This window comes from Mustela nigripes, chromosome 13, assembly GCF_022355385.1.
Source record: "Mustela nigripes isolate SB6536 chromosome 13, MUSNIG.SB6536, whole genome shotgun sequence".
NCBI lineage: Eukaryota > Metazoa > Chordata > Mammalia > Carnivora > Mustelidae > Mustela > Mustela nigripes.
The window spans coordinates 69,128,035-69,151,376 of NC_081569.1; the positions used below are offsets into that span (position 1 = coordinate 69,128,035).

Consider the following 23,342-nt stretch of genomic DNA (forward strand, 5'->3'; position numbering starts at 1 on the left):
AAAAAATACTGCTTGAGACCCTATTGCTGTGACCCGTAAAGTTCTTTCTAATCTCTGCTTTCTAACCTCTGTGCTACTGGGTAGGCCATGCATGCACTGATGATAACTTTTGTAAATAAAAGATTACAAAGCAAAAAGAAAGAAAAGCCTATTAAAAAAAATAGTAGTCTTGCCACTTCATTTTTTTTTTTTTTTTTTAATTTAAATTCAAGTTAGTGGGACGCCTGGGTGGCTCAGTTGGTTAAGCAGCTGCCTTCGGCTCAGGTCAGGATCCGGGCGTCCTGGGATCGAGTCCCACATCGGGCTCCTTGCTCCGCAGGGAGTCTGCTTCTCCCTCTGACTCTGCCTTCTACTCTGTCTGCCTGTGCTCGCTCTCGCTCGCTCTCTCTCTGACAAATAAATAAATAAAATCTTTTAAAAAAATAAAAATAAAAATAAATAAATTCAAGTTATTTACATAGAATATAGTATTGGTTTCAAGGGTAGAATTTAGTGATTCATGCCTTACATATAACACCCAGTGCTCTTTACATCATGTGCCTTCCTTAATGTCCATCACCCCGTTACCCCATCTACCCCACTACCTCTCCTGCAACCCTGTTTGTTTCCTAGAGTTAAGAGTCTCTTATGGTTTGCCTGCCTCTCTGTTTGTATTTCATTCTATTTTTTCCTTTCCTTCCCCTATGTTCATCTGTTTTGTTTCTTAAATTCCACATATGAATGAATTCATATAATATTTGTCTTTCTCTGACTTAATTTGCTTAACATAATACACTCTAGTTCCATCCATGTCCTTGTAAATGGCAAGATTTCATTCTTTCTGATGGGTGGAATATTCCATTGTATGTATATATCACATCTCCATTCATCAATTGATGGACATTTGGGCTGTTTCCCATAGTTGGGCTATTGTGGACATTGCTGCTATAAACACTGGGGTGCATGTGCCCCTTTGAGTCAGTATATTTTTTATCCTTTGGCTAAATATTTAGAAGTGCAATTACTGGGTCATACGGTAGCTTTATTTCCAACTTTTTGAGGAACCCTCATGCTATTTTCCAGAGTGACTGCACCAGCTTGCATTCCCACCAACAATGTAGGAGGGTTCCCCTTTCTCCGCATCCTCGCCGACATCTGTTGTTTCCTGACTTGTTAATTTTAGCCATTCTGCCTGGTTTGAGGAGATAATCTCATTGTGGTTTTGATTTGTATTTCCCTGATGATGGGTGAGTTGAGCAGTTTTTCATGTGTCTGTCGTCTTTGGAGAAATGTCTGTTCATGTCTTCTGCCCATTTCTTAACTGGATTACTTTTGGGGTGTTGACTTTGATAAATTCTTTATAGATTTTTGGATACTAGCTCTTGATATATGTCATTTGCAAATACCTTCTCTCATTCCATCACTTGCTTTTTAGTTTTGTTGACTGTTTCCTTTGCCATCCAAAAGTTTATCTCAAGTCCCAACAGTTGATTTTTGCCACTTTTCTCTTGCTTTTGAAGACAAGTCTAGGAAGAAGTTGCTGCACCTGAGGTCAAAGAGGTTGCCACCTGTGTTCTTCTCTAGGAATTTATGGTTTCCTGTCTCACATTTAGGTCTTTCATCCATTTTGAGATTACTTTTGTATGTGGTGTAAGAAAGTAGTCCATCTTCATTCTTCATATTGCTGTCCAGTTTTCCCAACACCATTTGGGAAATTGAAGAGAGGTCTCTTTTTCCATTGGATGGTGTTCCTGTTTTGTCAAAGATTAGTTGACCACATAATCATGGGTTTACTTCTGGATACCTTATTCTGTTCCTGTTCCATTGACCTATGTGTCTGTTTTTGTGCCAGTACCACCCTGTCTCAATGATTATATTTTGTAATATGGCTTGAAGTTGGGGATTGTGATGCCTCTTGCTTTGTTCTTCTTTTTCAAGATTAGTTTGGCTATTTGGGTTCTTTCCTGATTCCATACAAATTTTAGGATTGTTCTAGTTTTGTGAAAAGTGCTGGTGTTATTTTGAAAGGGATTGCATTGAATGTGTAGATTGCTTTAAGTAGTATAGATGTTTTAATACTATCTGTGCTCCCAATCCATGAGCATGAACTAGCTCTCCATTTGTTTGTCATCTTCAATTTCTTACATCAGGGTTATATAGTGTTCAGTGTACAGATCTCTAAGTTCCTTGGTTAAGTTTATTCCTAGGTATTTTATTATTTTTAGCGTAGTTGTAAGTGGGATTATTTTCTTGATTTCTATTTCTGCTATTTCATTATTAGTATATAGAAATGCAACAGATTTCTGTATATTGATTTTGTATCCTATGACCTTACTGAATTCATGTATCCGTTCCATTGGTTTTTTGGTAAAGTCTTTAGGGTTTTCTACCTATAGGATCATGTCATCTGAGAAGAGTGGATATTCTATTTTCTCCTTGCTGACTTGGATACCTTTTATTTCTTTTTGCTGTCTGACTGCTGTGACTAGAATTTCCAGTATTATGTTGAATAAAAGTAGTGAGAGTGCACATCTTTGTCTTCTTCCCAATCTTAGGGGAAAGGCTTTCAGATTTTTACCATTGAGTATGTTAGCTCTGGGTTTTTTATATATAACCTTTACTATATTCCCTCTAAACCTATTTTGTTGAAGATTTTCATCCTGAGTGGATGCTATACATTGTCAAATACTTTTTTTTGCGTATACTGAAATGATCACATGGTTTTTATCCATGTGAGGTATCACATTGATTGATTTATGAATATTAAGCCCACTTTGCTTTCCAGGAATAAATCCCAATAGATCATGGTGAATGATTTTTTTAATGTATTGTTGGATTTAGTTTGTCAATATTTTCTTGAGGATTTTTGGATTTATGTTCTTCAGTGATACTGGCCTGTGGTTCTCTTTATTTGTAGTGTCCTTATCTGGTTTTGGCATCAGGGTAGTGCTGGCCTTACAGAATGAATTTGGAAGCTTTCCTTCCTCTTATATTTTTTGAAATAGTTTGAGAATATGTATTAAGTTTTTAAAAAATATTTGGTAGAATTCACCTGTGAAGACATCTGGTCCTGGATTTTTATTTTGGAATTTTTTGATTACTGATTCAACTTCATTATTGGTAATTTGTTCAAATTTTCTATTTCTTCCTGCTTCAGTTTTGGTGGATTAGATGTTTCTATGAATTTATCCATTTCTTCTAGGTTATCCAATTTGTTGGCATATAATTGCTCATAATATTCTCTTGTAGTCATTTTTATTTCTGTGGTATTGGCTGTTATTTCACCGCCATTTATGATTTTGTTCAAGTTTTCTTCATCCTTTCATCCCTTGGTCCTTTTGTCCCTTGGTCCTTTCATCCCTTCCTTCTTTCCTCCCTCCCTCCCTCTCTTTCTCTTTTCTTCCTTCTTTCTCTCTCTCTCTCTCTTTCTCTTTCTTACATTCTTTCTTCCTTCCTTCCTCCTTTCCTTTCCCCCTTTGCCCCTTTCTCCCTTCCTCGCTTTTCTTTCCTTTTCCTTTCCTCTCCTCTCCTCCCCTCCTCTCTTCTCTTGTTTTTCCTTTCCTTTCCTTTCTCTTCTTTTCCAGCTAAAGATTTAGCTATTTCATTGATCCTTTCAAAGAACCAGGTCCTGGTTTCATTGATCTATTTTTTTTAATCACTTATTTATGCTCTAAGCTTCATTATTGTCTTCTTTCTGCTGGCTTTGGGTTTTATTTATTCTACTTTTCCCAGCCCATATAAGTATAAGTTGAGATTGTTTGAGATTTTTCTTGCATTTTGACTTAGGCCTGTATTGCTATAAGCTTTCCTCTCAGAACAGCTTTTGTTACATCCCAAAGATTTTGGACCTTTGTGTTTTCATTTTCATTGGTCTCCATGAATTTTTTATTTCCTCTTGAATTTCTTAGTTGACCCATTCATTGTTTAATAGCCCATTATTTAACCACTAATATTTGATCTTCTTGAATTTGTTGAGACTTGTTTTGTGGCCTACGATGTGATCTATTCTGGAGAATATTCCATGTGCATTTGAAAAGTATGTGTATTCTGCTGTTTTAAGATGGAATGTTCTGAATATGTCTGTTAAGTCCATCCGGTTCCATGTCTCATTCAAAGCCGCTGTTTCCTTATTTTCTGCTTGGATGATCTGTCCATTGATATAAGTTGTGTATTAAAGGCCCCTACTATTATTATATTACTATCAATTAGTTTCTTTATGTTTATTATTAACTGATTTATGTATTATGTGTTCCCATGTTGGGTGCATAAATATTTACAATTATTATGTCTTCTCCTTGGACTTTCCTCTTTGTTATTCTATAACGCCCTTCTTTGTCTCTTATTCCAGTCTTCATTTTAAAGTCTATTTTGTCTGATAAAAGTATTGTTACTCCAGCTTTCTTTTCACCTTCTTTCTTTCTTTTTTTTTTTTTTTTGACATTTTATTTATTTCTTTGGCAGAGACAGATCACAAGTAGGCAGAGAGGCTGGCAGAGAGAGAGGAGGAAGCAGGCTTCCTGCTGAGCAGAGAGCCCGATGCGGGGATCGATCCCAGGACCCTGAGATCATGACCTGAGCCGAAGGCAGAGGCTTTAAACCACTGAGCCACCCAGGCACCCCTCTTTTCACTTTCATTTGTACAATAAGTGTTTCTCCATCCCCTCACTTTAAAAAAAATTAACATATAATGTATTATTTGCTTCAAGGGAACAGGTCTGTGAATCATCAGTCTTACACAATTCACAGCACTCACTATAGCACCTGCCCTCCCCAGTGTCCCTAACCCAGCCACCCTAGCCCCCCCCCCCCCCCCCAGCAACCCAAAGTTTGTTTCTTGAGATTAAGAGTTTCTTATGGTTTGTCTCCCTCCTAATCTCATCCTGTTTCATTGTTTCCCTCCCTGCCCCTCCTGACTCCCCACTCTGCCTCTCAAATTCTCACATCAAAGAGATCATATGATAATTGTCTTTCTCTGATTGACTTATTTGCTTAACATAATACCCTCCAGTTCTGTCCATGTCACTGGAAATACCAAAATGTTATTTCTTTTGATGACTACATAGTATTCCAGTGTGTGTGTGTGTGTGTGTGTGTATCACATCTTTATCCATTCATTTGTTGATGGACATCTAAGTTCTTTGCATAGTTTGGCTCCTGTGGGCATTGTTGCTATAAACATTCAGGTGCATGTACCCCTTTGGATTACTACATTTGTATCTTTGGGGTAAAAAACCAATAGTGTGATTGCTGGGTCATAGGGTAGCTCTATTTTTGACTTTTTGAGGAACCTCTATACTGTCTTCCAGCATGGCTGCACCAGCTTGCATTCCCACCAACAGTATTGGAGGGTTCCTCTTTCTCCACATCCTCACTAATACCTGTGCTTTCCTGACTGGTTAATTTTAGCCGTTTTGACTCGTGTGAGGTGGTATCTCACTGTGGTTTAGATTTGTATTTCCCTGATGGCGAGTGATGTGGAGCACTTTTTCATGTGTCTGTTGGCCATTTGCATGTCTACTTTGCAGAAATGTCTGCTCTTGTCTTCTGGCCATTTCTTAACTGGATTATTTGTTCCTTGGGTTTTGAGTTTGATAAGTTCTTTATAGATTTGGAATACTAGTCCTTTACCTGATAAGTCATTTGCAAATATCTTCTCCCATTCTGTCAGTTGTCTTTTGGTTTTGCAATTTCCTTTGCTGTGCAGAAGTTTTTTATCTTGATGAAGTCCCAATAGTTCATTTTTGCCCTTGCCTCCCTTGCCTTTGATGATGTTTCTAGGAAGACACTGGGGCAGCTGAGGTCGAACACATTGCTGTCTGTGTTCTCCTCGAGGATTTGGATGGATTCCTGTCTCACATTGGGGTCTTTTATCCATTTTGATTCTATTTTTGTGTGTGGTGTAAGGAAATGGTCCAGTTTCATTCTTCTGCATGTGGCTGTCCAATTTTCCCAACACCATTTGTTGAAGAGATTGTTGGACATTCTCTCCTGCTTTGTCGAAGGTTTAGTTGACCATAGAGTTGAGGTCCATTTCTGGGCTATCTGTTCTGATCCATTGATCTATGTATCTATTTTTGTGCCAGTACAATATTGTCCTGATGAGTATAGCTTTGAAATAGAGTTTTGTTTTTATTTTTCAACATTTCCTTGGCAATTCAGGGTCTCTTCTGGTTCCATACAAATTTTAGAATTGTTTGTCCCAGCTCTTTGAAAAATGCTGGTGGAATTTTGATCAGATGGTATTGGACGTATAGATTGCTGTAGGCAGAATAGACATTTTAACCATTTTTATTCTTCTGATCCATGAGCATGGAATGGTCTTCCATATTTTTGTGTCTTCTTCAATTTTTTTCATAAGTGTTCTATAGTTCCTCAAGTACAGATCCTTTACCTCTTTTGTTAGGTTTATTCCCAGGTATCTTATGTATATAGGTATCTTGGTGCTATAGTAAATGGAATCAATTCTCTAATTTCCCTTTCTATATTTTCATTGTTAGTGTATAAGAAGACAACTGATTTCTGAACACTGATTTTGTATCCTGCCACATTACTGAATTGCTGTATGAGTTCTAGTAGGTTGGGGGTAAAGTCTTTTGGGTTTTCCATATAAAGTATTGTGTCATCTGTGAAGAGAGAGAGTTTGACTTCTTCATTGCCAATTTGAATACCTTTTATTTCTTTTTGTTGTCTGATTGCTGTTGCTAGGACTTCTAGTACTATGTTTAACAAGAGTGGTGAGAGTGGGCATCCTTGTTGTGTTCCTGATCTCAAAGGGAAGGCTGTCAGCTTTTCCCCATTGAGGATGATATTCCCTGTGGGTTTTTTATAGATAGATATTATGAAGTTGAGGAATGTTCCCTCTGTCCCTATACTTATAATCATTTTAATCAGGAATGGATGTTGTATCTTGTCAAATGCCTTTTCTGCATCAATTGAGAAGATCATGTGGTTTTTCTCTTCCCTTATTGATTTGTTCTATCACATTGATTGATTTGTGAATGTTGAACTATCCCTGCATCCCATGGATAAATCCCATCTGGTCATGGTGGATAATCTTTTTAATGTACTGTTGGATTCTATTAGCTAGGATCTTCTTGAGAATCTTGGCATCCATATTCATCAGGGATATTGGTCTGAAATTCTCCTTTTTGGTGAGGTCTTTGTCTCGTTTGAGGATCAGGGTAATGCTGGCCTCATAAAAAGAGTCTGGAAGTTTCCCTTCTGCTTCAATTTTTTGAAACAGTTTCAGGAGAATAGGTATTATTTCTTCTTTGAATGTTTGGTAGAATTCCCCAGGGAATCTGTCAGGTCCTGGGCTCTTGTTTCTTGGGAGGTTTTTGATCACTGCTTCAATCTCATTACTAGACATTGGTCTATTCAGGCTGTCAATTTGTTCCTGATTCAGTTTTGGAAGTGTATAGATTTCCAGGAATGCATCCCTTTTATCTAGGTTGGTTAATTTATTGGCATGTGACTGTTGGTAATAATTCCTAATGATTGTTTCTATTTCCTTGGTGGTAGTCATAATTGCTCCCATTTCATTCCCTTTTCTTCCATTTTCTCTCCCTTTTCATTCATAATTTTATTAACTTAGGTCCTCTTTCTTTCTTTTGGATTAATTTGGCCAATGGTTTATCGATCTTATTGATTCTTGCAAAAAACCAGCTTCTAGTTTCATTGATGTGTTCTACTATATCTCTAGTTTCTATCTCCTTGATCTCTGCTCTAATCTTGATTATTTCCCTTCTTGTGTGTGGGGTTGGCTTAATTTGTTGTTGATTCTCCAGTTCTTTAAGGTGTAAAGAGAGCTGATATATTCTGGGTTTTTAAAATTTTTTTGAGGGAGGCTTGGATGGCTATGTATTTCCCCCTTAGGACCTGTATCCCATAGGTTTTGGACTGAAGTGTCTTCATTCTCATCTGCTACAATGAATTGTTTAAGTTCTTTGATTTCCTGGTTGATCCAAACATTCTTAAGCAAGGTGGTCTTTAGCTTCTAAGTGTTTGAGTTCCTTCCAAACTTTTTCTTGTGGTTGAGTTCCAGTTTCAAAGTATTGTGGTTTGAGAATATGCAGGGAATAATCTCAATCTTTTGGTATCAGTTGAGCCCTGATTTGTGACCCAGTATGTGGTCTATTCTGGAAAAAGTTCCATGTGCATTCAAGAAGAATGAGTATTCTGTTGTTTTAGGGTGGAGTATTCTGTATAAATCTATGAGGTCCATCTGGCCCAATATGTCATTCAATGCTCTTGTTTCTTTATTGATTTTCTGCTTGGATGATCTATTACTGAGAGTGGCATGTTAAGATCCCCTACTATTAATATATTCATATCAGTATGACTCTTTGTCTTGATTAACAGTTGTCTTATGTAGTTGGCTTCTTCCATACTGGGGGCATAAATATTTACAGTTGTTAGATCCTCTTGGTGGATAGACCCTTTAAGAATTATGTAGTGTCCTTCTTTATCTCTCACTACCATCTTTCATTTAAAATCTAATTAATCTGATATGAGAATCATCACCCCAGGTTTCTTTTGAGGTCCCTTAGCATGAAAGATGTTGAGTCCTCCTTCCCCCATCAAGGGGCTGGGCTCTGTGGAAACCGGTCTTTCAGGCTTTTGTTCTCTGGAGGTTTTTGTTCTTTGGTGGCTTTTTGTGGCTTTTCAAAGGTTTAGAGGAAAGCAAACTGCACCCAGACCTCTGTCTGCTCCCCTCTTGGTGGTCCAGAACACACAGACTCCTCCTCTGCAAACTCCACTGAGCTGTGCAACCTCCTACAGGCAGTGCACGTCCCCAGGCACCGTCTCAGTGTTGCACAAAAAGCACCTGCTTGTCTCTGCACCTCTGTGCCCCTAAAACCATGAGTGATATTGGTCCAGGCAGCCCGTTTCCAGTGGCTGCCTTTGCTGGGACTGCTGTTTGGGGTCCAGACCATCTGAGAGATCCCAACCAGAGATAGTGTGCTGAGATTTTCAAGCCTGGTCTGGGAGTGTTCAGACTCTAGGCCGGTCCTAGAGACACCCCAGCTAGCGCCCACATGGAGCTCTCTCTCAAGAGGGTAGGGATTGCAGTTCAGGCCCTGACTGCACAGTGCATGTGCAGAGTGCAAAAGGCTGTGGTTCTAAAGAGCAATAGCTGGCGTCCACACCAGACTCACACGCCTGCTGGTGAGGAGTGTGCCTAGCCCAGCGCTGGGTGGAAAGTTGGGGGCTCAAGGACCACAGCCTGGAGGCTTCAGCCTGGAGGCTTCGCAGCACTCTCTCTGGCACAGGTGGTCACTGATGGTGGCCATCCTGGGTCTGTGGGCTTATGCCCATGCCCACGACTGCCGATTCCTCCAGTTCCCTCTTAAGATCTTTTGCTCTTTTTGAGTGCTCTTAACCAAACTCCAAGTTAATGCTGGTCCCCAATCACAAGGCACTCTCATATTGGGGTATTACTTTCCAATAGGTTGCTTCTGGTGGCTCCCTCCCCTTCTGTTTACCCTCCGGTATCAGTCCAATCATACCCAGTATGCTTTACCTCTTCACTGGAGTCTTCTGTCCCCCGTAAAGATCCAGAAGTGTATAATCCTACATCTCAGGCCGATTTCATGGGTGTTCAGTGTTCTCATAGATGATTAGCTCACTTTAGGGAACTGGTTGAAACAGCGTCTCCTACTTCTCTGCCATCTTGCCCACCTCCTGTCCTTTTTTTATTAATGTGTTGTATCACATTGATTGATTTGTGGATGTTGAACCAACTTGCTGCCCAGGAATAAATCCCACTTGGTCGTGGTGAATAAACTTTTAATGTACTGTTGGATCCTATTGACTAGTATTTTGCTGAGAATTTTTGCATCCACATAATTCTCCTTTTTGGTGGGGTCTTTGGTTTTGGGATCAAGGTAATGCTGGCCTCATAAAATGAGTTTGGCAGTTTTACTTCCAGTTCTATTTTTTGGAACAGTTTCAGGAGAATAGGTATTAAATCTTTAAATGTTTGGTAGAATTCCCCTGGGAAGCCATCTGGTCCTGGGCTCTTGTTTGTTGGGAGATTTTTGATGACTACTTTAATCTCCTTGCTGGCTATGGGTCTGATCAGGTTTTCTATTTCTTCCTGGTTCAGTTTTGGTAGTTTATATGTCTCTAGGAATGCATCCATTTCTTCCAGATTGTCTAATTTGTTGGCATATAGTTGCTCATAATATGTTCTTATGTTTGAATTTCTTTGGTGTTGGTTGTGATCTCCTCTTTCATTCATTATTTTAATTTGGGTCCTTTCTCTTTTCTTTTTGATAAGTCTGGCCAGGGGTTATCAGTCTTATTAATTCTTTCAAAGAACAAGCTCCTAGTTTCTTTGATTTGTTCTACTGTTCTTTTGGCTTCTATTTCATTGATTTTTGCTCTGATCTTTATTATTTCTCTTCTCCTGCTGGGTTTAGGCTTTCTTTGCTGTTCTTTCTCTAGTTCCTTTAGGTGCAGGGTTAGGTTGTATACTTGAGATCTTTTATGTTTCTTGACAGAGACTTGTATTGCTATATACTTACATCTTAGGACCACCTTTGCTGCATCCCAAAGGGTTTGAACAGTTGTGTTTTCATTTTCATTTGTTTCCGTGAATTTTTTTTTTTAAGATTTTATTTATTTGTCAGAGACACAGCAAGAGAGGGAACACAAGCAAGGGGAATGGGAGAGGGAGAAGCAGGCTTCCTGCTGAGCATGCAGCCCAATGTGGGGGATGATCCCAGAACCCTGGGATCATGACCTGTGCCAAAAGCAGATGCTTAATGATTGAGCCACACAGGGGGCCCTGTTTCCATGAATTTTTTTTTTAGTTCTTTAATTTTCTGGCTGACCCATTTATTTAGTAGGATCCTCTTTAGCCTCCATATATTTGAGTTCTTTCCAACTTTCCTCTTTTGATTAAGTTCTGGTTTCAAAGTATTATGGTCTAAAAATAAGCAGGGAATGATCCCAGTCTTTTGGTCTTGACTGAGACCTGATTTGTGACCCAGGATGTGATCTATTCTGGAGAATGTTCCATGTGCATTAGAGAAGAATGTGTATTCTGTTGCTTTGGGATGGAATGTTCTGAATATATCTGTGAAGTCCATCTGGTCCAGTGTGTCCTTATTTCCTTGTTGATCTTTTGCTTAGATGATCTGTCCATTTCAGCGAGTGGATTGTTAATGTTCCTTACTATTATTGTAGTATTGCTGATGTGTTTCTTTGATTTTGTTATTAATTGATCTATATAATTGGCTGCTGCCATGTTAGGGGCACAGATATTTAAAACTGATAGATCTTCTTGTTGGACCCTATAAGTATGATATAGTGCCCTTCCTCATCTCTTATTATAGTCTTTGGCTTAAAATCTACTTTGTCTGATATAAAGGTTGCCACTCCCGCTTTCTTTAGTTGTCCATTAGCATGGTAAATGGTCCTCCCACCCCACTTTAAATCTGAGGTGTCTTTGGGACTAAAATAAGTCTCATATTGATGGTCTTGGCTTTTTATACAATCTTATACCCTCTATCTTTTGATTGGGATATTTAAACCATATACATTCAGGATAACTATTGAAAGGTATGAATTTATTGCCATTGCATTGCTTGTAAGTGACTGATACTGCATATTGTCTCTGTTGTCTATGTTACCTTTGGGCCCTCTCTTTCCTTAGAGGATCGCTTTCAATATTTTTTGTAGGACTGGTTTGAAGATTAGAAGTTCTTTTAATTTCTGTTTGTTCTAGAAGCTTTTTATTTCTTCTTCTATTTTCAGTGACAGCCTAGCTAGATGAAGTATTCTTGACTGCATATTTTTCTCATTTATTACCCTCCTTTCAGCACTTTGAATATACCATGCAATTCCCTTCTGGCCTGCAAAGTTTCTGTTGCAAAACTGCCTCCTAGCCTTAAGGGTTTTCCTTTGTATGGACCTGTCTTCTTTTCTCTTGATGCTTTTAGTATTTTTTTTTTTTTGTCATTACTTTTTGCCACTTTAATTACTATGTGTAATATGGCGTGGCACTCCTGAGCTGATTTTGTATGGGGTTGGGCAATCTATTTGCTTCCTAGATCTGGATAACTGTTTCCTTACTCAGAGTAGCGAAGTTTCCAGCTACTATGTCTTTAATTGATCTTATATCCCCTTTTCTCTCTCTTCTTCTGGCATCACTATAATGTGAATTTTATTATATTTAATGGAGTCACTGAGTTCCTTGTCTTTTCTTGTTTTGCATAATTCTTTTATCTCCCATTTGCTTAGCTTGATTAATTTCCATTACTCTGTCTTCCAGGTTATGAATCCATTTCTCTATTTCATCTACCCTGCTATTTATTCCATCAAGTGTATTTTTAATTTCATATTGTGTTTTTTGTCTCTGATTGGTTCTTTTTTTATCTCTTTGTTAAGGGTCTCACTGATGTCCTCCAGTATTTTTCTCAAGACCAGGGAGTATTTTTATGATCATTACTTTAAATTCTTTTTCAGGCAATATTTACTTGTATCTGTTACACTTAGGTCTCTTTCTATGGTTTTGTCCTGTTCTCTCAATGGGACAATTTTTTTTGTCTCTTCATTTTGTCTCAGTGTCTGTTTCTGTGTGTTATGAAAGTTAGCTAAGTCTCCTGCTCTTACAGTTTAATGCTCTTATGAAGAAGATGTCCAATAGTGTCCTGCAGTGCAGTGTCTCCTGCTTTCCAGGGACTAGTGTTTCAGGAAGTGTTTCCTATGTTAGTGTAACGTGTGATGTGCTGTTGAGTCCTGGCTGCTTTTTCCTTTAGTCCAGTCATCTGCAGAGGTTCTCTTTGCCTATTGCAGGCAGTGTTTGGTCTCTGGCCAGGTGGGATGTATTTTAATAAGGTGTGTACTTGAAAAATGAGATCAAGGTGCGGGTTGGGGAGGTAGGGCTTGGTGTAAGCAAGGTAGGGCTTGGTGTATGCTGTGCTAGTACCCGCAGGTGACTATTTATGCTGGGGGGCATGAGAGGGAAATGATTCATCCAGCTCCTTTGTTCCTGGAGGGGTCTCCTTATGATCCCTACCTCTTGGGACCGTGTTCTGAGATGAATAAATCACTGTCCTTCCCTTCTGCCCTCAGCATATTTCAATCTGCTGCGTCCATGTTGAATTTTCACTACTGTTTATTGTGTTCTCCCTTTAAGTGAAGGGACTCTACTTCCTAAATGCCTTTGGGGCTCTCCCAGAAGTGAGCCTGATTTTTAAAATTCCAGGCTTTAAATCCCACAGTTGTAAGAGCTTGCAAGATTTGGCCTCTTTCATTTACAAAGCCAAATGAAATCGGAATTTGTCTTCCCAGTGTGAGTCTATTGATCAGCCTTCTCTGCTCCACCAGCATCCTTGAGATGGTTGGCCACAGTCTGTTTCACTCCCAAACTGCATCTTTGCCCTCCCTACCTTCTTTGATGTGGTCTCTTCTCTACCTTTAGTTGTAGAGTTTGTTCTACCAGTCTTCTCATCATTTTCTGGATTATTCATGCTGATGTGAGTGTCACCTTATTGTATCCATGGGATGAGGTGAGTTTAGGGTCCTCCTACTCCACCATCTGCCCTTAGGGTCCCAGACTTTCTTTTTTATATTTTTACTCCCATTCTGTGTAGGAACCACAGAACACATATATTGAGTGGCTTAATGGTTTTCTTCAACTCACTGAGCTGTTTAGTTGGTTTTGGCGTTTGTTTCCTTTGGGAATTTCTAATATATTTTCACATTCAGTACTGTTTTCTTCTGCAATGCTTAATCTGTGAATCCCATCCAGTGTGTTTTCCATCTCAGACATTGTAGTCTGTAGTTCATTTCTAGAAGCTTCAATTTTTTAAAAATGCTTTATTCTGTCCAGTTAACCTGTCTAAAGCTCTTCTTGGACATATAGTATGTATTTAAAACAACTAACTTATTGTTCTTTTCTGTTACCTGTGTTATTTCTGGACCATTTTCCAATGGATTGAATTTTCTCAGTTGGCTCATATTATCCTGCTTTTTTTCATGCTTGGTAATTTTTATCAAATGTCAAACATTTGAATTTTACCTTGCTGGTCCTTGTATTACTATAAATATTCTGGGACTGTGTTCGGAGCTGTAGTTTATTTGGAAATTGCTTAACCCTTTCCTTTTAGATTTCTTGGGCGGGAGTACAGTGGTGTCTTTCACTAATTTTGTCCCATTACTGCAGTAAAACTCTTATGAGTACCTAATGCCCTATGAATTTTGAGGTTTGTTGGTTGGTTAGAATATGAACTATTTCTAGTTTAGTGTGATTTGATTGTTTCTCTTATCCTGTCTGGTGGTTCTTTGCCTGACCACCAAAACTGTAGGAGTTTTCTCCTACAGATGCATTGATTCCTGTTCAGCGGAATATACAAAAAGGAATTTCTGAGACCTCTCTCACTCTCTTCTCAGCCCACTCTATCTTGTGCTCCCCAGATGCCCCAGTTCTATTTGGTAACTCAGAGAGACCATTAAGCTTTGCCTGGTTTTCTCTCCTTGTTTGTGGCCTGGACAATTTATTCAGGTAATAAGTTGGGACTATAATAATGCTCACCTCTGAGGGATCCCTGTCCTCCACTGCCTGATATCCTTTGTCTTGAAAACTATTGTTTTGTATAATTTTTGTTTCAAGTAAGCAGGTAAATCTTACTGCTTTGACAGTAGAAAGTTCTCTTTTTGAAATCTCTCAGAGCACTTAGGCTTGAAATCTCCTACCCTGGGTGGGTAGTTGGGCCAGTTTTGTTTTGTTTTGTTTAGGGATTGGGGTAATAAAATCTTATAAGCTTTTTCCCTTTTCCCTCTGGCTCTTATCATTGTGTATACTCTCCTTTACTCTGGAGCAACATCAGAGCCAGGACTGGATTTGAGTTTTGGGTAAGAAGTCAGTCAAAGGTTTTTGTTTTGTTTTTTGTCTGCTTCAGGTGCTAAGCTTTTATGTACACATAGCTTAAGTTAAAGACTCTCCCGTGAAGTTCAAAGATCCGCCAGGTAATATATGCCTAGCTTATGTTTCTGTGAGAAGCTACAGAGAATCTGTGGAGAAGACTGCAGGACATCTGTGGGGAATGTTTACAATACAATGTAGTGTTACGTGTGTGAACCTTTTATTACTTAAGTCTCAACTATTTTTCATTTGAAAAATAGGGATTTTTAAAATGCATTCTCTCTCTAACAAGAGACACAATGCCTCAGATTTGTTTTGGGAGTGAGATAATCTATGTAAATTGCTTAGCCCAGGGCTAGAGTACAGTAAGTAATCCATAATCTTTTCCCTGGAGAAAGTACCATCATAACTGCATCTCAATAGCCTCTAAAAGCTCCAAAGGAGCCTAAATAAGTAAGTACTCGGGATACATAACACTGACTCATGCAAATTTAACTTTATATAAATTATACCATGGCACAGTAAAATTTTAGTTATAGAAATAGTTTGTAATGTTTATAGAAATACAAAGTAGAACTTCCAGTTTCAGCCTGAATGTATAGAGCTTGGAAGTCATCATTCCTGTCCTTATCTTAAGAAAAAAGCACAGAATATAAAAATCAACATATTTTCTTAGATCCATTAGAGGATGTGAAAGCCCGGGGGAAAACTACCACTCCAAACACTGAAGAGACCTGCAGATACAGGTAATGACAGCCAACTTCGAGGAGAAGCTGCTAGAGCCAGTCACTGGTAGGAACACTTAAAATGTAATTAAGAAATTCCTGGAGTCTGAGTGTGGACTGGCTTGCAAGCTAAAAACTCCTGGAGCCCAGTCTTAAGGGACTCCACGTTTGTGGGTTTTGCCAACAGAAGCCCACCAACTTCTTAAGGTAAGGAGAGGACCAAGAATAAGACTGTGTCATACTTCTTTCCAGAACCATGGACGGAAGAAAGGAGTGAAGTGAAATATTTGAAGTATTGGGGCACTGGGGGTGGAATTCTGTAGAATTCTGTATCCCATAAAGTTATCCTTCCAAAGTGAGTAAGGAATTCCTCAGATCAGTAAAAATAGACTGTTCTGCCAGCAGGCCTGCCTTACAAGAAGTTCTTCAGAGAGATGGAAAATTATATGGGTCAGAAACATCTATATCAAGAATGAAAGAGCATTAGAAAAGACATAAGTGAAGGTAAAATGAAATTTTTCCTTTTCATATTCATAATTGATATAATAGGTAACTTTTCAAAGTAATAACGGTGGCAATGTACTGGGGTTATAGACAAGGAAATAAATGACAGCAGTGTAACAGTGATGGGAGGGAGCAACTGGGAATACTGTGTTATAATGTATCTGCACTCTGTGTGATGCATAAGGTGACCTGAAAGTAGCTCAAGTTAGTTTGAGAAGCATACTGCAAACTCTAGGACAACCGCTTAAAGTCCTTTTTAAAAAGTGTAATTGATACAATAAGAGAAAATAAATTGACTGGCACTACTTTAGGAAAATAGATACAAAGGTGGAGAAGAGGCAGCACATACAAAAAGCCTACTAACTAGATACACTGTGCTAAGTGTATGTATATATTTGCAATTTTTATCAAATTTGTGTTTCTATGTATTCAGACATCCTCTTTCCCTTACCTTGACTCCACATAAGCACTATTCCCAGCTCAGCTCCTTCACCGGGGTCAGCAGCAAAATCATCATTTAATTCAGTAAGTGAGAAAAGGTATGGTCACATTAGCTCTTACCCAACTAAATCCCAATGCTGAGTGCCTTCTGTCAGGCTCACCACTGTGTCCCATTTTCTAGAATGGTTTCTGCTACAGAAAAGTACTCAGTAAATATCTGTGAATAAATGAACAGCCTAGTAGCCTTAAAAATTCTTTTAACAGTCAAACATTTACTCACATTTAAAGTAAGTGGTTAAAAATACTGTTAAAGAAGGCCAGACCAAACTAAGGTAAAACTCTAACAAATAACATTTATTTTTCTTTTACATATGTATTTCACAGCCCGAACATCACATCGCCTCCAGAGAAAGGTGCTTTTATGCCATTATATTTTTAATATTTACCACACAGGCATTAAACATTCTCATTAACATGATGAGATAATTTGCTGGTAAACATTTAAACACACAGACATTGGTTTCAATATCTCAAGAACATTTTTTGGTCATAACCAAGGAGGTACATCAAAATATGACAACATTGGCTAATAATTTATAAGCAAATAATATTTTAACTCTGCATAGTTTATACAATAGGCTGTGGTAATAAATAATATCACCGATCTCATCAACTATTAACTGGCCACAAAAAGCCTAACATTCATTTAAATTATGATATGAAATGCTCTATTGGTGTAGTTTCAACATAGCCTTAAATGTGGGGGGTGTTTAACCCTGAAAGAAAAAGTACTAAGCTGGTATGTTCGGTCAACTACAAATATGTCATGTTCACATATTACATTCCTAACATGAAGGCAGATATTTAAATAGAAAAACTAGCAGTCCAAAAAATGTGAGTGTGCAAATCGTAAGGAAAAACGTTGCATTTAAATTTGCACTCATTTGCAAGTTACAGTACTAGCTCAGTAAAAACACTAACAGGAAAAATAATCAGCAGGAAAGAATGGAAATGACCTCTCCCAGCAGAGAATTGGTCCCTGCATGCTGCGCCACAGCTCAGAAAGGGCTTCTGGTGATCTAGACCTTCTCACAACCTGTGACTATCCTTCCCTGAACACAGGAGCCTGCGGGCATGCTTCCATCAGTGGGAAGACTAGGAAGAAAAACCTGAATCAGCAACATCTTCCTCCTTAATTTGGTATAAAGGTCCTTCCCATTATTATAACTTACTAACATGCTTTCTAACCTCAAATGCTTTCTGAATCAGGTTTACTAAATGCTGTAAAGAAAAGCTACCCTTCATACAATACTAGGGTTTTGTTTTGTTTTAGAGTATGTCAGTGTGAGAATAAGGTACATGCAGTCAGTCTACCAACCTGTATGGGCAACTCTCAGCTGGGGTCAGTCTCAGATTCTACAACAGGGATTCTCTGCATTGTTTTCAGTGTGTGAACAGCTGCTTAAGAAGCAGAAATGCCTATTGATTACGACAGTGTATTTTCATTAAAATGTTCATAAAAATAAAGCCCCAACCTTTAAGTCTAGAGAATGTCGAGAACTCTGTTGGGGATGTTAAAAGCATTGGGCAACACCCTGGTTTTCAGCGTGCCATCGGCCCCGCAGGAGAAGATCCGGTTGCCTGGGATGATGTCGATCTGCATGACGCCAGCCCCGAGGTTTCTGAATATGGACTGCTTAGCGTGCTCATTTCTGAATGAATGAATCAGTCCATGGCCTGTTAGCCTCCAAACCTGGTGGAAAAGAGAGTAAAAACACAAAGGGTAAGTCACTAGAAAAGAGAAAGAAAGAGACCAAAGATCAAAGAGTGCCGTGGGGTTTCTGTTCCTCAGTCTTGAGAGCACACACAGGTAATCTCCAGCACCTTCCAACTTCTTGTACTGACTCACCTTTATGTTACCTTCTGCTGACCCTGTAGTAAAATATTCCTCACAGGGGTCCAGAGCCAGAGCCTTAATAGCGGAGTCATGTGCCTGGAATGTGTGAATCAGCTGTCTCTGCCTGATGTCAAAAATGCAGATGCAGCCTTTCCTACCTCCAGAGATTAGGAGCTGCTGCTTGGGCGCATACTGAAGGACCGTGGCGCCATGATCGTGGCAAGTGAAACCTGAAGAAGGAAAACACCAGATGTCTTTCCCAGACAACGGCTATCCTGCCAATTCTGGAAGTGTTTAAATGCACATTGAAATAACACAGAAATTACTGTCAAATTTTTCATTTCAATTTCTATACTCATGACCCAAGTATTAAAAAAGATCCAATGACAGAAAAAAAGGTTCTTATCCGTAATCTCAATATGAAAACACATGCAGGAAGTTTAAAGGTTACGCTGCCTTGCAAGAAGCCTGTAGAAGCAAAAAGCGCAGAGGAGACCAAACTTCTCAATGATCCACTCAGCCCCACCTTAATGCCCACCAGGACAGGTTTCTACCCTGTCCCAGTTCCTGTCCATACAGCCTCATCAGAAGTTCTTGTCAGGTAAGTCACAAATTCAACCACGTTATGTGAAAATGACCAGCTACAAGGTGAGGAGTTAGCCTTCTCAGGATTCTCTGCATTTCAATGCAAGTAAAGCCTTAAACCCAGTATGTGGTACACCTTGAAGAACTGTTAATTATTCAAAGAAAAACCATTTGAAGAGAAATAACTATACTCATTTCAAAAGACTGAAAAATCTTTCTATAAAAGAATCCACCTAGCTGTGTTTAGCCGAAATATACTGGAGTGTGGAGCCTTCTCTCAAGATCATTGTGTGAAAAAGGGATCTTTGGGACACCAGCTGAGAAAACTGTCTTAAAGCATGGCATTGTTTGCATTTCTTGTTCTTGTAAGGGTAGCTTTTATTTTATAGTTAGGTGTAATTCTTTAAAATACCTCCTTTCTACTGAGCTCAAATACTTTGCAACTAATCGCTAAAAAGCCTTGTTAGTAGCGCCAATCTCCATACCATATTTTCCAAATAGAATATATAAAGACTATTCTATGCTAGCTGGATAGTTACCTCAGCAAAATAGCCAGATATTATTCATTTATAAGCCATGAGTAAACACTCACTGGTTAGAATAAAACCAGGAAAGCATTCCTTCATAGTGTATTAAAAATCATAGACCTTAACTCACTTACCATGAATGAGGCTGTTTCCAGGGGATATCAGTGTGTCCCACAGGCATACATTTCTTACAAAGAAAACAACAATGGTTACGATGTGCTTTTTGTTACTGGCTTCAAGTCAAATACTTTTACTCATTGCATCTTACTATCTTTTTTGTTCACTCATATTTAGAAAGCAGTGATTCTCAGCTAGGGTGAGGGCAGAAGCTGGGGATACCTCTAACATTTTGTCCTTTTCGAACTGCACATTTCTGTCTCACACGGCCCCCCGTGTCTCTGCCATCTCATCCCCCAAACCCTCATCTTTTCCATTACCACTCTAATGCTATCTCTAATGCTTCTGACCCCAGGGGTACCCACTGCCAGGAAATGACAGGTGTTATTTGATGGCATGTGTTGCCAGTGAAAGCAGTGTCAGCTCCAAGATAGTACTGAGCGTGATGGCTACAGTCTCAATAACCTGACCTGAGAAGGGGGCGGGGGGGGGGGGAGTTTATCCATAAATACATCTGCTTATTGAGAGCCTAAATTACAAGTACTTGTTTTTCTCTTCTTAATAAGGAAAACTACTGAGATAAGGATTATGTAACAGAAAGTTTTGTATTTACGAGGTAGAAAAACTCAGTACTAAGTAAAAAAGACCATACTTTGCAGCAAGAATACCTTTCTGCTTAAAATGTGCTTATTTATTATGCTTCTGTCAACCTACCTATTGTCATTGGACTGTCCAGATGTGGCAACTAGACTTGAAGAGGTAATAAATGCGAAGTCACTTGTGGCTTTGCTGTGGCACTGCCAACTCTATAAGAAACAAAAGGCAAGTGATGTTACCTAGAAGCCCAGACAAGCTGAAACCGTGCACACACACAGTTCTGCTAGCAGTAGATTCGTGAGCTAAGAACTGTTGTTAAACATCCAGAATAGAGAGTGTGATAAGAAAATTAGCTATTATTTGCATATTATTTAGCTAATACCCACTATTAGCTAAATATTTATATTTTAAAACTGTAATAGTAAAAACATGGAATTAAAAGTTTTATTTTTAGGGGGGCCTGGGTGGCTCAGTGGGTTAAAGCCGCTGCCTTCGGCTCAGGTCATGGTCTCAGGGTCCTGGGATCGAGTCCCACATCGGGCTCTCTGCTCAGCAGGGTTACCTGCTTCCCTTCCTCCCTTTCTCTGCCTACTTGTGATCTCTACCTGACAAATAAATAAATAAAATCTTTACTTGTTTTTTTTTTAAGTTTTATTTTTAGATTATCTAACAAAGGATAGGAGGAACTTAACTAAGCATTTAATTACATTAAGGGCCCAAACTCAGTGTTAATGATTTCAAATACATTTAATAAACTTTAATTAATAATATAAATCATAATAAACAATAATAACCCAAGGAGGGAAAATCCTACATGCCCATCTGTGGTCTTAGACTACAGTGTGAAGAGCTCAAGTCCAATTAACTTTGTAACCTCAATGCAAACAATGATCTTTCCTTACCATCTCTTTCTTTCCACATGAAGATTTTTAGCAATAATAAAAGGGTCAAAAGTGGTCCTGCAAATTATCTAGAGCTAGGGCTGTCCCCCAAACCACTCCTAAGAATGTTCCACAGCCATAGGAAATGATTTACGGAGCCAGGCAGGACTCTACTTGTTGGATCAGGTAATGAATGGAAATTTTGAGGCAAAGACCCAGGAGGGTGTCCAGGAATGAGTGAAGCTGATTCAAAATCCCTTCCATTTTTGTAAAGATGTTATGATAGTCTATAGGGCACTAATTTAAGAGAAATATCTTCTATACATAATTAAAAACATATAGTCTAGAAAACTAAAATCGACAGACATGAAGCCTAAAGTTCTGCACAAGACAGCACTACCTCCCAGCCCTACCTGAGCCCCCACAAGTGAAGATACGTTTTGTCTGCATCAACAGATGTTTTAATAGGGTTTGGATTAATGAATGAAGTGACCTAATGGAATTGGTTAATTTAGTAAGAAAAATGCTGGAGCAAATTAGAATACACAGAACCTGTTAGCATTTCAAGTTGATTCATTTTAGGTACTACCTTAAAAACCTATCAAGAAGTTAGAGTTTTCAAAGAAGTAGGACCACATACAGGGAAAGCCCTTGAACATTTTCAAATATAATGGTCATCCTTCAAGTTCTGAAAAAGCAATCTTTTTGGTTTAAACGAGGGCAATAACGGGTGCTGAGCCGTGCCGCTGGGCAGAGATGCCCCCTTCTCAACAGATCCGATGAGGGAATGTCCAATGAGATTTAGTGTTTGAAATAGACACTTAACAACAAAGCAACCTCTATACTTGCTCTGGGAATGCTGATGTACTCACCATGTAAGGCTTAGGATTTGATGCCGTCTGGTTTACTTGCCAGATACTCAGAAAACCCTCTCCGTCTGCAACACCACACTGTAAGAATAGCAATAAATGTTTAACACAGCTCCTTAGCAAACCAAAGGCAAAGTCATTGATGAAGTCACTCGAACCTCACTTAACATTCTGCCTACACCTATTTCTATTACTGTAGTTTCTACGCAAGTCAGGCACTATAAATATCCTACAGCCTTTAAAATGCATTTCCATACCTATTTCATTCTCCTCCAAACGTGTCTAAGATAATTTAGTAAAAAACTAGAAGGTTTCTCTCAGGTGCTTGACTGTGCTTATACGTACCACCAGCATACACACTCAACAGAAAGCGCTCTTTATCGTCACGGTGTTCAGAATCTTTAAATGGATGACTGATCCATACACAATTCTGAAGACCTGTGCTTTATGGGAGCTGAGAGGGGTGTCCAAGCAGACACCAATAAACTGCCTGCCCAGCTTAAATCCAGGTCACTGGTTTGCAGGTGTAGTTTTACTAACCATCTACTCATAAATATCTTTTTCAGATGAATTTAGCAGTGAGCCCCAAGAGCCAACCTTGTTGCCTTGTGAATTAAAATATAATCTGGTAACTCTTGCATTGCCCGCCTGGCGGAAACAGACAAGTTGCTGAGGTCGTGTCCACTCAAACATTCGCACACTGCCATCCTGAGCTCCTGTGAGATCTGAAACACAAAAAGCAGAAAATAAGAAATGAAAAAGCTATAGAGTTCCAGTATTTCCCATTCTATCAACGAATTTCCAAATGACAGAGGCCATTTACAATGCTCTGGGTCACAAGTAAAACACTTACAGTACTGATGGACTGGGTGGGAGGTCATTCTCTTAACATTATGTAGATTCCTTTTCATAAGCTTTAAAAGAAGATAAAAGACAAATTCATTGTGTGCATCAGAAAAGAGACACAGGAGAAGATGCTTCAGCCCAACTCTAATTCTCATAACCTTTACTCTCTTACAGCTGGATTATTACTAACATACTTTACATAGGACACTTGTCTGAACAGGCTGCGGAAGCAGTCACTCACTGGCATAGCCCTGGCCCATACAAACTGGGCAGATACCAAGCAGCTTCGCTGAGTGATTAAGGAACTCTTCTCCAAGTGCCCTCCCTGAGGACAATGAGGAATATTTGCAGATTCTTTGGGGCAGAACATGAGAACGGGACCCTTTAACTATAGTGACTAGCAACAGCGTGATAGACACATTTCTTCAAACACCTGTAGAAGACACAACTCCTCTTTGTCTCTGCTTTACTCCTTGGTGCTGTTTGCTCATCTATAAAA

At 39.0% G+C, this 23,342-nt stretch overlaps 1 protein-coding gene across 4 annotated transcripts in view; it reads right to left on the minus strand.

Moving 5' to 3' along the window:
* Positions 1–16,857: 16,857 nt before the first annotated feature.
* DMXL2 (Dmx like 2) overlaps positions 16,858–23,342 on the minus strand; it is a 158,706-nt gene continuing 152,221 nt past the window's right edge. For all 4 annotated transcript variants that reach the window (XM_059372826.1, XM_059372824.1, XM_059372825.1 and 1 more), the window contains 7 exons: positions 22,851–22,911; positions 22,595–22,722; positions 22,001–22,078; positions 20,365–20,456; positions 19,668–19,720; positions 18,434–18,651; positions 16,858–18,277 (listed from right to left, as the gene is read on the minus strand). In XM_059372826.1, coding sequence (XP_059228809.1) covers positions 18,068–18,277; positions 18,434–18,651; positions 19,668–19,720; positions 20,365–20,456; positions 22,001–22,078; positions 22,595–22,722; positions 22,851–22,911 — 840 coding nt within the window. In that variant the 3' untranslated portion in view covers positions 16,858–18,067. The remainder of the gene's footprint in view (positions 18,278–18,433; positions 18,652–19,667; positions 19,721–20,364; positions 20,457–22,000; positions 22,079–22,594; positions 22,723–22,850; positions 22,912–23,342) is intronic.